At 43.1% G+C, this 16359-nt stretch overlaps 2 protein-coding genes across 2 annotated transcripts in view; one reads left to right on the top strand and one right to left on the bottom strand.

Moving 5' to 3' along the window:
• Window positions 1–4001: 4001 nt before the first annotated feature.
• On the bottom strand, window positions 4002–14429 carry ZNF597 (zinc finger protein 597). The gene is made up of 4 exons (XM_011982574.1): window positions 14252–14429; window positions 14015–14100; window positions 12097–12223; window positions 4002–9103 (listed from the first exon to the last, which is right to left on the bottom strand). Exons 2-4 carry the CDS (start codon window positions 14045–14047, stop codon window positions 7989–7991), a joined length of 1275 nt encoding a protein of 424 aa, XP_011837964.1. The 5' UTR covers window positions 14048–14100; window positions 14252–14429; the 3' UTR covers window positions 4002–7988.
• Window positions 14430–14540: 111 nt separating this feature from the next.
• The window catches only part of LOC105541516 (N-alpha-acetyltransferase 60), a 54248-nt gene continuing 52429 nt past the window's right edge, over window positions 14541–16359 (top strand). Inside the window, exon 1 of the mRNA XM_011982575.1 lies at window positions 14541–14719. The gene's annotated coding sequence lies outside the window, so the exon portion shown is untranslated. The remainder of the gene's footprint in view (window positions 14720–16359) is intronic.

Raw genomic sequence — 16359 nt, 5'->3', positions numbered from 1 at the left:
AAATAAATAAATGTCCTCTTTTTTCTCAGGGGACTCACAAATGCTGAACCCTGTCCATTCCCAGAGTAAGACGATTGAGGAGCCAAACTCTCAGGTGGAAACTGTTTAAGTTTGGGAGCAGTATGTCTGGCCTACACCATTCATTCTTCAAAAATCTGGAATTTGGGGATTCCTTCCCAATTGTAAGATACTATGCCCAGGTTTGTGGTTTACATTGTGTCTCAACTTGTTGGTACCCATTTTGATGTGGATATATTCTCAGTTGCCCAGTGTGTAGGAGTCTTAACTAGTTTCTATATTTCTCTCACAGAGAACTGATCCATGTGTAGATATTTATTCAGTGCATCCATGGAAGGAAGGAAAGTCAGAAGTTTCCCATTCTGTATATTGTTGATGCCCACTCAGTGAAATGAAACTTTTTTTGGGCAGGGAGGAGGTTCTCATTCTTTCAGCCAGGGTGAGTGCAGTGGAAGAATCACAGCTTACTAAGGCCTTCACCCAGGCTCAAGTGATCCTTTCCTGAGTAGGTGGGACTACAGGCATGTGACACCACGTCCGGCTTTTTTTTTTTTTTTTGAGACGTAGTATCCCTCTGTCCCCCCAGCCTGGAGTGCAGTGGTGCGATCTTGGCTCACTGCAACCTCCGCCTCCTGGGTTCAAGCAATTCTCCTGTGTCAGCCTCCCAAGTAGCTGGGACTACAGGTGTGTGCCACCATGCCCAGCTATGTTTTTTTTTTTTTTTAGTAGAAATGGGCTTTCACCATGTTGGCCAGGATGGTCTCGACCTTTTGACCTCGTGATCTGCCCACCTCAGCCTCCCGAAGTGCTGGGATTACAGGCGTGAGCCACTGTGCCCGGCCTAATTTTTAAATTTTTGGTAGAGATGGGTCTTATTATGTTGCCCAGGCTGGTCTGGAACTCCTGGCCTCAAGCAATCCTCCTGCCTTGACCTCCCAAAGTGCTGGGATTATAGGCGTGAGCCACTGCACTGGCCATCTTTGCTAAATTATTCCCTTCAAGCCTATAGGGCATCATTATATATTTATCCTGAAAGCTTTCTTCGTTTTTTTCTAAACTCCTTACAGTTTCTTTGTGTACACTGTTACACCTCTTGCCTACTAGTAACTGACAGCACCAGTATCCTTTTTTTTTTTTTTTTTTTTTGACAAAGTCTCACTCTGTTGCCCAGGTTGGAGTGCAGTGGCACAATCTCAGCTCACTGCGACCTCCACCTCCTGGGTTCAAGCAATTCTCCTGCCTCAGCCTCCTGAGTAGCTGGGACTACAGGTGCACACCACCCCATGCCCAGCTAATTTTTGTATTTTTTTAGTAGAGATGGGGTTTCACCATGTTGGCCAGGCTGGTCTCGAACTCCTGACCTCGTGATCTGCCTGCCTTGGCCTCCCAAAGTGCTGGGATTACAGGCATGAACCACTGCACCCGGCCCTCTGTCAGTCTTTAAGCTGAAACCAACAGTATAAAAGTGACAGCTGTAGTAGTTTCATTCAGTGCATAATTTTAAGCATCTACCATGTTCCTGGTCTCTGCTCCTATAGAGACAATGAAATTTTATTAGTTACATAATTACTATTCGATTACAAGCATATTGCTATAAGGAGGGTAAAACAAAGAATGCAGGAATTGAGAGGGTTGTTCCAAGTAAAAGAAAACGTATGTGCACAAAGGAAAAGTAAAGAGCTTGGTATATTTGATGAATTGAGCGAAAGTGTAGCTGGAGAGGGGTAGGAGAAAAAGAACAGCTGGAGTTGATGCTGGCAGGGAAGTAATGACTAGGAAGGTCTTGTTGAAAATTTAAATGACCCTAAGGACAATGGGAAGCCAACGAAAGATGTCAAGTTGGATGATAAGATAATCATAATCATCTGGAACCTGGCCCTCTACTTCTGTGCAGCAAAGACTGGAAAGATCAACATCTAGTGTTGTCTTCCCTCAATAATGCTGGAATTTTCTGCTGAGTTTCAGGGAGCAAGCAATTTTATAATACTTCTTTTATTACATGGCAGTGTGTTAGCTGTGTTGACAGAGAACAAGAGTGATATGAAAGTCATCAGCAGGCTATTTCAGGTAACCCAGGTGAGTATCGTTGGACAGGATGGGGACAGTGGAGACAGAAACATTCAGGTTTTGGTGATACTTTTAAGGTGGAATCCGTGAGACTTGATGATTGAGTGGATATGATGTCTTAGTCTGTTCTGGCTGCTATAAAAAATTACCGTCAACTGGATAGCTTATAAACAATAAAAAATTTTTTTCTCATAGTTCTAGAGGCTAGGAAGCCCAGATCAAGGCACTGGCAGATTCAGTGTCTGGTGAGGGCCATTTCCATGATGGCACCTTCTTGCTGGGTCCTCACAGGCTCAAGCACAGTGGCCCAATCACAGTTCACTGTAACCTCGACTTCCTGGACTCAAGCAATCCTCCTGCCTCAGCCTCCCAAGTAGCTAGGACTACAAGCACCAGCCACCACACCGGGCTACATAAATGTTTTGTAAAGACGGGGTGCCATTATGTTTCCCAGGCTGGTCTTGAACTCCTGGCTTTAAGCAATCCTCCCGCCTTGGCCTCTCAAAGAACTGGGATTACAGACATAAGCCACGACACCCGGCCTGCAGTCTCTTTTATGAAGACACTAATCCCAATCATGAGGGGTCTACCAAAGTCCCCACCTCCTAATAACATCAATTAAAGTGTTAGAATTCGAACACATGAATTTTTAGGGTACACAAATATTCAAGCCATAGCAAGAGGAAAGAGGAGGTGTTTGTTGATATCATGAGCAATTGTATGGATGTGGCCCCACATACTGGAGGCAAACAGATGAGGCGCTAAAAGCATGAGTTAAGGGCATGTGTTTTGATGCCTGAGAGACATCCAAAGGACGATCTCCTGTAGGTACTTGAAAGTAGGAATCTGGAGTACATAGAAGAGAAGTTGGAGTTTGACCTAAAGTGAGGTCTTTGTAGCCATGGAAGTGGCTAAGCTCACCTGGGGAAGATACTATTTACCAAAGGTAAGCCGAGGGTACAGTTGAGCTAACCAGAAGCATGTTAGAATTTGGCTGCAGAGCATACCAAAAGCCTAAGAGATTGGTACTGGTCCTAAAGAAAAGACACTCTATCCAGCACAAGTGAGATGCACAAAGTATCCAATTCAACAAGCCAGAGACACACATGCTAGACAGGCCCACAGCTCTGCATTGCCTAAGTGGGACTAGAGCTGGGACGGTGGCGCACAGCTTCTTCTCCAGTCCTAACACTTAGAATCATGGGATGGAGATTCGTGTTAGTGCCCGACAGTCACACCCGTGTTACCCTCCTGCTGATGTGGAGGAAGAGATCTGAGGAGTTCCTCCGCAAACGCTTTTACCCATATTGCTAGATTTACATGGAGATCACCTAGCGATATGCAGTAGACATGGCCAGGCACACGGCCAAACCCCACTGATGGATCTCCACCGTTCACCACATCCCACTTGCCCAGGAATGCGCAGGCGCTGCCGGAAACGGGCACCGGAAGTGGCTCGTGGCTTCCGGTTCCTCACCAGTGTGCCGCTGTAGCGCAAGTCATCTCGTTGGCACTTCCGCTGACCCGTGCGGTTGGTGGCCAAGCGGAGACCCAGGATCTCCCTGAGGCCGCGCGAGGTCTTCTGGGAGTCCTACTCACCACATCCGCTACTCGGACTCCAAGCTTTAAGTGGCGACCCGCGCCAAGCAGTAGCTGCTCCGTGAAGACGGAGGTCATTGCCCCTGTACTTCTGTGTACGGCAAAGACGAAAGGAAATTGAGGTCTAGCGCTAGCTTCCCAGAATGACGCCGGAATTTTCTGCTGAGTTCCAGGGAGCAAGCAATTTTACTTCCCTTATTAAGCAGCACAAAGTCATTCACTTTCTAAACCACAATCCTAACAGTCTTCAAAATTTACCTCATTGCCACCTAAAACCACTTAAGTATTTTTTTAAAAAAGTTCACTTCATTGCCATCATCATAAAATATCATTTATTAGAAGCCAAATTGCACATTAGACGTAATCAATAACTTCAGAGCTTGCAAACTAGAGCCAAGACTGATGAGAATATGTCAAAAACAGTAAAACCAAAACATTAAACAAACAGTATAAGTGTATACAATAAATATAATTCTGAGGTATCCAAAGGAACTGGGGATTACAGCACATTCTTATGTTTACACAGAAGAATATTTATATTGTATTCTCCCCTACAGACTTAATGCAACGAGGAATGTCAATTTTAAAAGACAAAATACCTGTACTACTTAGATGGGCCTTGGAAAGATGGGTAATGGTCATCTTTGAATCAGATCAATAGCTCTCCTAAATTACAAAACTAAACCACATGAATATATACACTTCTAATGTAATGAACATCATTTTGTTAAACAGATGGTCAAAGCAAAAACACTTTCCTACTAAAATCCCACAGGGATAACAAGTTTAATGAACATTCAAAATAGACTATTCATGTAAACTATAACCTGCTATGTCTCCCTTTGTACACATAGGCAGTAAATTGCAGATTACTTTGATCAGACTCTGCAGTTTCAGATTGTATGACATCTTATGCTGCAGTCACTAGAACATTGCCACTTAATTATATGGAAACTCAGGAGGCAAAGACTCAAAATGGCATTTACTGTGAAATGTCATTAGAGTTTTAACTCCCTGAATTATTGGGTTAGTCATTTTCTATGTTAAATGAGGAGGTGTCAATAGACTACCACCTGTAGCAACAAAGCTCTAAATGAAACTATTTTGAGTCCACCTCATTCAAGAACAACTACATTCCACAATTTCTTAAATTACAAAATGTAAACTGCTGACAGCTGAATTCCATTGGAAAAATGCTGTTTCCATCAATGATGATTGTTTAACAGACTGTTTATTCCAGCAATCATGTTAAGGAACTGTTGGAAACACATTTTCATCACTGCATCAACAACAAAAACGAAGAAATTTGTCTGAGTCAATTTATTCAGCATAAAGTTTTCACTCTCATAGTGTGATTTCCATGCTGCAAAATGCAGTTAACCAATCATTCATAGCAATAAACTCTTGCATTTAGTTTTTCATTCCCATATTAACTTTTATCCAGTATTTGTGAATAGCACCTAACATGGTATAGGCTAGTATCTCTGAGTTAAGGACAATTTTATGGAATTTATCTCCATCAATTGACACTGTAAACAGAAGGGTGAAAAGCCATCATCACAAAAAGCCTGAAGTTCACCAGCAGATACATCTTTTCCTTCAATTCCCTGGGGGCAAAGCAGCTAGAATTACATCCAGCAAATGTATTTAAGTACAAGTGCACAATAAGCAAACAACTGAAAATATGCCTATTTCCCAGTAACTAACACTTAGGGGATTTTCATTTTTTTCTGCATACCAATCATTAACAGTATTATACCAAAAAGCCATTTTAGTTATACCCACATGTATGTTAATGTTTCTGAAAAGGGCTATTTTTTCTAATCTTTTAGGGAAGTTTGTCATAATCTTCCAAAATCTGGAGAATAAAACTGTAAAAATTAGAGGTTAATTGTGAAGGAAGACTCATGTGAAAAGGCAAACTTCCTCATTAAGGTGCAAAACAGGATGTATGGCACAAACTCTCGCTTTCTGCTATGTTTTCTAGAAGCCAAAACAAAAATGACAGCATCCATCTTTTATATCACTCCCATTCTGTCCAAGTGCCTTCTAAGATATTCCCCTCTACTTCTTTCTGCAGCCACTCTGCTAATCCAGACCTTTCCCAATTTCATCCCCCATCCTGTGACTCATTAGATCTTTGACTGAAATATTAGGGTCCCTGATAAGTGCTGAGGCACCTGCCAGTTTCTCCCACTGAGGGCAGAAGCAGGAGAGCAAGGAGGTGGTGTTCTTGTTATTTAACAAAGATCATGATAATCTCAGAGTTGGCTAATACGTAATCTAACTGGAGACTATCTTTCTACACATTTCAAAGCACCTCAGAGAAACCTGGAGGCTGGTGTCCTGTCTCCTAAGAGTGGAGACATCAGAAACAAAGAGCCAAGTCTGACCTTGACATACAGAGCAGCACATAGTCTCAACTGTGGATCTGCAAACCAGAAACAAGACAAAAATGACAAAAAGAGAGAAACTCTCTCTGGGTTTTTGTTAGTTTCAGTTTTCCTCTCACCTGAACAGTATCTTCCTGCCTCTACTCAGTAATAAGAGCTTAGCTGAGTAGCCAGCATCTTTTTGTACATTCAGTCCTCAATCTGCTGTTCTGTAGGACTGCTACCTTCCATACAATTAGTCCTCAAGAGTCTTTTATCTTTTCTCATGACGATTCCCAGCAACAATTCAATTTTAGCAAATATTATACTTTTATACTGTCTATTTAAGTAGAATGAGAGCATTCTTCCATCCTAATCAAAACCCATGTAAATACTGTTTTGCTGACAGGCATACAATCAACTTTAATGAGAAATTGTATATGAATCTATATTTACAAAATTCTGTGGTTCTTTAACATTAATAACCATACTATTTAACAATATTTTGCTCCAATATTTATCTATAATAGCAGTATGTAAAGATCTACATATTATTAAGTATTTTGGTTAAAATCTAACAATTTTCTATATGCATTTTCTTTGGAGATGGAGAGGAAATGTTATGGGTGTTTTTTAAAAAACCAAAACCCAACTAAGACCTTCAGTACTGTACTCTGCAAAGTGTGAAATCTCTTATCTGATTAGAGAGACAAGAATTCAAACCTGAAGTCCTGGAGAGTCTTCTGCTGCTTTACAACTGTATATGTAAGTCAGGCTTTGGGTACAGCACAAAGGGAATGAAGGGGTTCTAGGATGCAAGCACACTGAATCGCCTTCATGATGACCATTCTCACCTACCTATCTCAGCTCCCCTTTCCCTGGCTGCTTGCAGTGTTACTACGTGGTGCAAATGCCAACAAATGCTGCAGTCTTGCAGACTGCATGGCCTTTGGAGTCACAGAGACCCAAGCTTAATGTCAGTTTCACCACAATGTGATTTGTGTGCTGGGCAAAGTACTGACTTTACCCTCTGAGGACTTCAGTTTCCTCGTTTATGAAACAAAGGTTTTTTTTTTTTTTCTCTGTCACAGATTTATTCTGAAGATTAAATTAGATAATATATCTAAAGTAGCTAGCATGCTCACTGAGAAACAATTACAATTATTCATAGTAAGACAGGTAATGTGCTTCAGTAGCGATTTGGAGGCAAATCTTAGAAAAGAGCAAGTACTTTTTCCCCTCCCCAAGTCAAGTCCAGCCTCCAGAAAAGGGCTGCAGTTAGACTTCTAAAATTCTTGCAAACAATTGGGTCCTAAATGCCAGTACCTGCCCCTGGCATGAGAACCATGACAGAGAACTCTGTGGATACTAATGGCCATCAAGATATAAGCTAGTCCACCCATTTGAGAACTTTTACAGGGCAGAAAAAAACTTCTAAATGCCTATGGGAATGCACATGTAAAACAGCAATCTTATACAAATATTACATTCAAATAGTTATAGCAAAAAAAAGTATAAAACATATAAAAGCATTTACTTTCCTAGATATAGCTGCAGAACTGGCAAAATATAAATAAATTCTCCTCCTTCTAAAAGTTAGAAACTACGTAAACAAAATTAAAAGAACTCTAGCAAAAGCCTTCATTTTAATGAAAATTGAATTTAAACAAAAGTTTTGTATCTTTTTCTGGCTCACAGTTGAACAGTAACCGAGTTCAAATCCTGGGTTCATTCACTAGCTTTGTGGCATGGATTTTGCGTCCCTAGTTATAAAATGGAAATGATACTGCCTAAATCAAGGTTGTGGTGAGAATTAAGTATTACATGGGAATGTGTGTAAAGTGCTTAGCACATTGCCTGGGACATATACAGTAACTGCTTCCCACCATACAGATACTGAAAAGCCCAATCACTAATAACAAGTTGTTAAATTTATGTGGTGTTTTTCATGTGAGTTCGCTTATGAGTAATGAGATGCAAATTTGACCTGAAACTTTTCCCACACACAGTACATTTAAAAGTTTCCTCTACCATGTGGCTCTTCTGGTGGCATGCAAGTTCTGAGTCCAAAGCAAAACTTTTCTCGCATGTTTTGCATGTATAGGGCCTTTCCTCTGTATGAATGTTCTGATGGGAAATAAGCTCAGAGAAACAAGGAAAGGTCATGTCACAGTCAGGACATTGCAAGGGCTTGAATTTTGAGAATGAGAAGAAATTGTCCCCATCATCGCTGCAGCGTTCAAAGTCCTCGTCGTGGCTCTTCTCAGAAAGGGCAGGATATGAGGACTGCCTGAAGCTCTTCAAGCACTTAGTGTGCTGGTACTGGGGGCCTGAGATGAATGTTTCCTCAGGCAAAGCAAGATTTGGTTTCTCATTAAAATGTTTATCACGGTTAGTAGATTCGTAAGCTTTTTCAGCACTGTGGCTTTTCTGATGCTGTGCCAATCCTGGGAGCCACATAAAACCTCTACCACATATGCTACATGTATAGGGCTTCTCCTTTACATGGCTATTCATGTGTCGGGACAGATGCGAGTGCTGGCGAAAGCTGGCACTGCACTTGGCACACTTATAAGGTTTCTCACCAGTATGGATTCTCCTGTGTGTCCTCAGGTTGGCTCTATGATTGAAGATCTTCCCACAGTCACCACATTTATGTTTTTTCTCTCCTGAATGAACTTTCTGATGCAAAACCAGGTATGAATGATCGCTGAAGTTTTGGTCACACTCAGGACATTTATACACATTTTTGGCTCCTTCCCAGGAAGAATCAAGAATTTCAGAAAGTGTGTTGGTTCCTAAATATTCAGAGAGTTCTACTAACGGGGTGTGGTTTTCAATGGTAACTAAAAGGCTGATGACCCTTCTCTTGCAAGTGGGAGTTCCACTTAATATTTTCCCTTCAGGGTTTCCAACTCCATCCTCAGAGAATTTTTCTGGGTAAGGGACAAGGGGTGCAGCAATGGGGTACTTTTCTAGGGCAAGCTCGTCAAGTTCCATAGACTCTAGGCTTAACTGCTGATTAATCTCTGGCTTGCCTTCCTCTCCTGTTGATAAAAACAAAAGAAAGCAAAACATAGACAATACCTTCAAGGGATACTGGGAAAAAAGTTAGCTAAAAGGTAGTTACAAAGAAGACCAGGAAACTTTAGAAGGGTTATCCTATAACCCAGACACGAAACACACAAAATCAGGACGAAGCAGACTCTCCTGGTCTCCCAGAAGATCCAGTTTTGGGTGAATATCCAAAGGTAAGGAGGAGAGAATAGCTATAACTAAGTCAGAGTCCAGTGGGATAGGTACTAAGGACAGTCTCGGTAGTGGCTGTCTAGAGGTGAACTTTTCCAGCTTGTCTATTTAGACCTCAAGAGCCTTTCATTTTTGAAGCTATCTCAAGCGACAGCAGAACAATTAACAATTGGAAAAAAGATTAGGATTCACATTTGTCACGAAAGAAAGGGGTTGGGCAAGTGTCACACGCCTGTAATCTCAGCACTTTGGGAAGCTGAGGTGGGAGGATCACTTGAGGCTAGAAGTTTGAGACCAGTCTGGGCAACATAGTGAGACTCCATCTCTACAAAAAATAATTTTTAAAAATTAGCCAGGCTTGGTGGCACATGCCTGTAGTCCTAGATACTCAGGAGGCTGAGGCAGGAGGATCACTTGAGCTCAGGAGTTTTGAGTTGTGCCATTGCACTCCAACCTAGGTGACAGCCTAGGTGACTTGTTTCTTAAAAAAAAAAAAAAAAAAAGATAAGATGACAGCAAGAATGAGGGAGAAAGAAAATAATTTTTAAAAAGAAAAGAAAGCAATCAAGTGAGCATTTTTCTCCTATAACAGAGAAGCACACAGGTTATCAGAAACAGTTTCATTATCAACAGGAGAACTCTCCAAAATCTCTTTATCCCTCACTGAGGAAAGATCAAGGTAGAAGGCTGTGTGTACTGCATGAAAATAACAGCCAATCTACTTACAAGGATGGCTGACAAAACTAACATTCCTTTGTAATATTTTCCAAGTATTCTTCAGTTATAACGCAGATATATCAATACAAAAGGAACCTTTCTTTCCAGAGAAACAAAGTTCTATGATTTTCCCAACTCACTGACTAGAAAGGGCTGCAGTATAGTGCATGGGAATCCAAACAGTACCAAGTGGTTTTGCTGATTTGAGGAGACTGAGTTCAGAGATCAGGGATGCCAAGGCAGGTAGAATTTGAAAGCAAAACAGCAAAGAGGCAGCTGCTCAGAAAGAGTGCTCAGGTCATCTACATGGGGTCCTCTTAAGACTTTCCTGAGGCTAGGTACAGTGACTCACACCTGTAATCCCAGCACACTGGGAGGCTGAGGTGGGAGGATCACTTGAGCCGTGGAGTTCGAGACCAGCCTGGGCAATATGGCAAAGCCCTGTCTCTACAAAAAAACCAAAAAAATTAGCTAGGCATGGTAGTGCATGCCTGTAGTCCCAGCTACTTGGGAGGCTGAGGTGGGAGGACTGCTTGAGCCTGGGAGGTCAGCGCTGCAGTGAGCCGTGATTGTGCCACTGCACTCCAGCCTGAGCGTTAGATCAAGATACTGTATCAAAAAACAAAACCAAATACAAAAAAAACCACAACTTTGGCTGTGTAATCTACAAGTGCATGAAGAAACTACCCAATGCTGTGGAAAGAACCGCCTAAAAGGAGTAACAGAGCAATAACCAGTCCATGTTGCCTCCAGCCAAAGTGGAAAGACATAAGACATTGAGCAGCAATGTCCACAGAAAAATACTGCCTTAGCAGTAACTCAAATAAGCCCTAGCAGAAAGGTTGATCTGAACCCATCCTAACAAAGCAAAAAAAAAAGCACACCTTGAAACAATCAAACTGACCCCAAGTAACTTAACCGCCTCCCACAACAAAATCCAAAATATTTTTAAAAATGCAACGAAATCCTGGCTCCAAAAACATAAAATTCTTAATCCAACATCCAACCAAAATTTACATGCAAGTAAAGAAAATATAGAAAATATAACCCATAACTAGAAGACAAATCAATCAATAGAAACAGACCCAGAAACCACATCAATGATAAAACTAGCAGGAAAAAAAAGTTTAAATAACCATTATAAATATACTCCACAAGTTTAAGCAGATAGAAGACAACATGAACATGATGAAGAGAAAAGTGGAAGATAGAAAATATGAGTTATTTAGAATAACTAGTTATTCTAGTTGTTCTTTTCTGACTAGGATTGAGTATCTAAACTATTCCAAATTATTTAGAATAATTACTTAGAACAAATAAATAGAATAGTTTAGATACTCAATCCTAGTCAGAAATAAAATCTACTGAGGCACAGGAGTCCATCTGTGTATGGTTCCCCATAGGTGAGAAAGGCATAGCACCCCTTAAGAGTAAATCAATTTCCAGTCTTTAGCAAATGATAGTGATCGATACTAACGGGATTTCCCAAGTAAAAAATTGTAAACTAACTGCAATAAATGTTTGTGAAAGATTACCAAATACTGCCATCTCTTGTAGTAAACCACAGGCACTGTACTAGACTGAAGTTTTGTCTTTAAAAAATCATCTTGGCCAGGCGCGGTGGCTTATGCCTGTAATCCCAGCACTTTGGGAGGCTGAGGCGGGCAGATCATGAGGTCAGGAGATTGAGACCATCCTGGCTAACACAGTGAAACCCCATCACTACTAAAAATACAAAAAATTAGCCAGGCGTGGTGTTGGGCGCCTATAGTCCCAGCTACTCGGGAGGGTGAGGCAGGAGAATGGCGTGAACCTAGGAGGCAGAGCTTGTAGTGAGCAGAGATCGCACCACTGCACTCCAGTCTGGGAGACACAGCCAGACTCCGTCTCAAAAAAAAAAAAAAAGAAAGAAATCATCTCATATTTTAAAACTTTTTCTCTCATACAATTATCATCTCCACATAAATTACTCAGGCACAGGTCCCACTCCACCATACCAACATGTGGAAAAAGCATTAAGTTCTCATCCTAGAACTGACAAAAGTTCCAGATGCAAGAAAAACAATTGCCTTACCCATCAAGGCCGCATCCTCCAAACACTCCTTTGTAGCATCTCTACTGAGGGACATCTGGGCAGGGTGCAGAGTCACACACTCCTCTTGAGAAAAATACACTGCCAGATCCTCAAAGAGTATTGGTCCCTGAAACATAAGAGCCTGTGTCAGTACAAGAGGGTGGAGGGTCAGTCCCTTACTTAACCTAGGAAGGATTAGAAGAGCTAGAAACATCAGATGCACGGGATAAAAGGGCTTGGTGTAAAAGGTTCTTGAGTGCAGGAGTCGGGTAAATGGGTTCTAAGGGGTGGGGTGAGGGTTGGAAAGAAGAGAGTAAACATGGATATTTTTAGGCAGTGGTATAAGGATGGTGGACTGTGACAATTATAGTCTATCTTGGAAGAGAAAAGATGAGGGAACAGCTCTTGGGGGAAAAACCATTAAGTAAGGATGCTCTAAGAAAAGGAGAAGGTTGGGGCCGGGTGCGGTGGCTCATGCCTGTAATCCCAACACTTTTGGAGTCTGAGGGGGGCGGATGACTTGAGGTCAGGAGTTCGAGACCAGCCTGGCCAATATGGTGAAACCCTGTCTCTAGTAAAATTACAAAAATTAAGGCCGGGCACAGTGGCTCATGCCTGTAACCCCAGCACTTTGGGAGGTGGAGGCGAGTGGATTACCTGAGGTCAGGAGTTCAAGACCAGCCTGACCAACATGGTGAAACTCTGTCTCCACTAAATACAAAAAATTAGCCAGATGTGGTGGCGCATGCCTGTAATCCCAGCTACTTGGGAGGCTGACGCAGGAGAATCATTTGAACCCAGGAGGAAGAGGTTGCAGTTAGCCGAGATTGTGCCACTGCACTCCAGCCTGGGCAACAGAGCAAAATTCCATCTCAAAAAATAAATAAATAAATAAATAAAATAAAATAAAAACAAATTAAAATGAAAATAGCTGGGTGTGGTGGCATGTGCCTGTAGTCCCCGCTACCTGGGAGGCTGGGACAAGAGAATCGCTTGAATCCGGGAAGCAGAGATTGCAAGGAGCTGAGATCGCACCATTGCACTCCAGCCTAGGCATCACAGCGAGACTCCATCTCAAAAAATAAAAAAAAGAAAAAAGAAATAAGAAAAGAAAAGAAGGTTGGGCAGCCCAGGAAGAATCATAAAGAGATAAAGGTTACAGGATTCTGCCAACATCCTTCCCTTTGCTATTTCCTCTCTTTCGTCCCCATGACACTCATTGCTAAGCTCACTCCAGCGCTTCATCCAGGCCTACCCCACCTTCCCTAATGGTGTGATAATGAATCACCTGGGATTTACTATTACTCTACAAGTGCAGAGTCTAGAAATGTGCTTAATTTAAAAATCCATTCAAATTGGATAAGTACCAAATCTGTACTTTTGGGAACCATTCCAGAAAGTCACTTTTAATCCTAGCACTTTGGGAGGTCGAGGTGGGAGGACAGCTGGAGGCCAGGAGTTCCTGGGCAAAGCCGCAAGACTCCATCCCCATAAAGAATTTTTAAAAGTGGCCAGACACTGTGGTATGCGCGCCTCTCAGCTACTCGAGAAGCTGAGGCGCGAGGATTCCCTGAGTTCCAGATGGAGCTATGATGTCAGCACTGCACTCCAGCCAGACAAGCAACACTCCAGCGACAAGGCCAGACCTTATCTCTAAACAAAACAGATAAGACACTGAGAAACTCTCTCAGAGATTCCTCCAAGGGCCCTGCTCCCAGTTGGCAGTTCTGAAAGAAGGAAGTTGGTAAACCACTTCTATATGCCTGGTCTTGGAAAGAAGAACGCTTGGTCAAAGGGCTATTTGGGGCTCAGGTGCACGCCTACCACAACATGAATGCCCAACCCTCCTCCAAAGGAGGGGGTCAGGAAGAGACCGAAAGCAGCAACAAACTTGGACGAAAAAGGTACCTCCACTTACCTGGGCCTCGGGAGTGGGGGGCATGGACGCCATTTGGCGGATGGGGAATGCCTTCTTCAAGACGCCACAGGGACTTCGAGTCGAAGCTGTGGGGGGAGAGAACAGTCTTTAAACGGACCTATTCTGCGGCCAAGCTCCTCCAGTACCCCAGCCTCCCTCGATTACCTCCGAACCCCCTTTAAAAACCTACGCTGACTGCTCCTCCTCCTGGCCCGGCCTCGAAAGGAGCCCACTTACTGCTCGGCGGCTAATGACAGGCTTTGCGCTCCCGGACAGGAGCTGCAGAAAGCGACGCCCGACCGGGACGCGACGAAGAACGCCACGGCCGCTGCAAAACTCCCACGCTCTCATGCTCCTCTACGCAAGAGCTGCGGGAAAAGCCGCCGGAAGCGACCCGCCCCCAGCCCTATCGGCCATTCTGCCCTTTCATTGGTCGGAGTTCTCCCGAAGGGGAAGTCCTTCTTTTGTGTTGACCAATCGAACACCTTAACCGAGGACCTGTAGCTACTGGGCAGCTGCGAGAAGTAGTTTTCCTCCTTTTCTCTAAGCAAGCATTTCCGCTTCCGCTAGCAGGGTCTCCTCTGTGAGCTCCGGGCCTGTTTACCCGCTAGAGTCGAGTCTTAGGGTGAACCCAGAGGGACGTAATGTTTCCGAGAAGAAGGGGAGAAAGAAGACTGGGAGACACCGGAACTCGAAAGAAATTCGGTAACAAAATGTGGGTTTGGCCAACAGTGCCCTGTAGGCCTGAAATTTCGGTCTGGGCAGAGCGGGGTGATTGACAGGCCGGGGGTTCGGGCCTAGCCTGGGCTTGAGCTGTCCTTTGTGTCTTGGGCGGATGGTGGGGCCGTAGAACGTGAAGGAATGTCTTTTTATACGTTCACAACGTTGACATCGGTGTAGACCAGGTTGCTAGGCTCCGACTCAAAGTGTTCTAGAGGCATTATGTATTTTACCCGTAGCTGCACCCTAACCGAGCCGCGTCAGCTCCATAGTCACAGAGGACCCCACGCGGGTATAGAGCCGTAGGTTTGCGTCGCGGGACATTGTTCGCCCCCAGATACCTCACATTCAGCCTACCCTAGAGCCAGTTATTTCCTATTGTTTGTTGGCGGAAGAGGGAGTGCCCTAGTGTAGAGATTTGGAATTGGAAAATTGAACTCCGTCCCAAGCTCTGACACTGATTGGTTGGTAATCTTGGCCAGTTTACAACTTTGCTTTCCTCAGCTGCAAACAGCTCAGGATGCCTCTCTGGGCTAACTCAGAGGGTAGTTTCAGATTATAAGATAATGTAAGTGAAAGAAATTGTCCGTTTATAAAGGTCTTTGGGGGGAAAAAAAAAGAGACGAAAATGATAGGTACCTTCCTTGATAGAAAAGCCTGAAAAGTCTCAACATATTTCCTTATTCTAGTGCCAGGCACATCCCTGTATCTAAAAGCTTAATGAATGGCTGCATGGTTATTAAAACAATATTAGGAGATTTGACAAGTTAGGTAATGTGATTTTGTGGAATATCTGATAGGATAGTTTCAGCTACAAGTAACAGCAAACCCACCGAAATGATTTTCAAAGAGCAGTTGCAGGTTGGTTAATTTGGTGGCCCAGTGACAACATCAAGGTCCCAGTGCTTCTCCTCTGCCACCCTTAGCATGTTGGTAAAGTTGACAGTAGAATCCAGGTAAAATATGCTGACATGTATTGTGTCATGTACCCATCCTAAACTAGTTATTACCAAGAATAAATATCATAATTATTTGGGGCCCATCATGCTTCAGCCCTTGTCACTAGGGGAAGGACCCAGCCTCCCATGATACTCTACCTGCACAAAATCAGGGCTTTGTTACAAATGAAAAGAGATGTGGAAAGTAAGTTAGATAAGAAACAGCAGTATCTGCCACAAATGACATCTCTTGACAGCTAAGAGCTAGACCTTATGGGGATGGATCACAAAAGAGGTACCTGGGGAGTCCCAGTAAAGGTGCTTCCAGGACAGGTGGAAGAATGGTAAGAACAAACTTCCCTACAGGCTAGACCAGTCCAAAGCATACATGTTGAAGAAGAACTAATAGCCTTTATTTGAAGGTGTAAGCCAAATAAATGTTCATTATTGAGTCACTGTGGTGTTAACGTAGTCATCTTTCCCTTCTCGGTTTGTGCTTATCTTTTTTTTTTTTTTTTTGAGACAGAGTCTCACTCTGTAGCCAGGCTGGAGTGTGGTGGCACAATGTCAGCTCACTGCAACCTCTGCCTCCTAGGCCCAAAGCTATTCTTGTACCTCAGCCTCCAGAGTAGCTGGGACTACAGGCATGACCACCAGCTGCCTAAGAGGACATGATGAGTAAGTTTG

Source organism: Mandrillus leucophaeus, unplaced genomic scaffold, assembly GCF_000951045.1.
Source record: "Mandrillus leucophaeus isolate KB7577 unplaced genomic scaffold, Mleu.le_1.0 Scaffold240, whole genome shotgun sequence".
NCBI lineage: Eukaryota > Metazoa > Chordata > Mammalia > Primates > Cercopithecidae > Mandrillus > Mandrillus leucophaeus.
This window is presented reverse-complemented; position numbering and strand designations above follow the sequence as displayed.

What these genes read in the sequence shown, in the direction of transcription:
- ZNF597 (XM_011982574.1), bottom strand. Translation starts at nt 14,047, where the DNA reads ATGGCGTCCATGCCCCCCACTCCCGAGGCCCAG. An exon ending in CCCCCACTCCCGAGGCCCAG is followed by an intron (nt 12,224 to 14,014) that starts GTAAGTGGAGGT and finishes CTTATGTTTCAG; the next exon opens with GGACCAATACTCTTTGAGGA. An exon ending in GGAGGATGCGGCCTTGATGG is followed by an intron (nt 9,104 to 12,096) that starts GTAAGGCAATTG and finishes TTTTATCAACAG; the next exon opens with GAGAGGAAGGCAAGCCAGAG.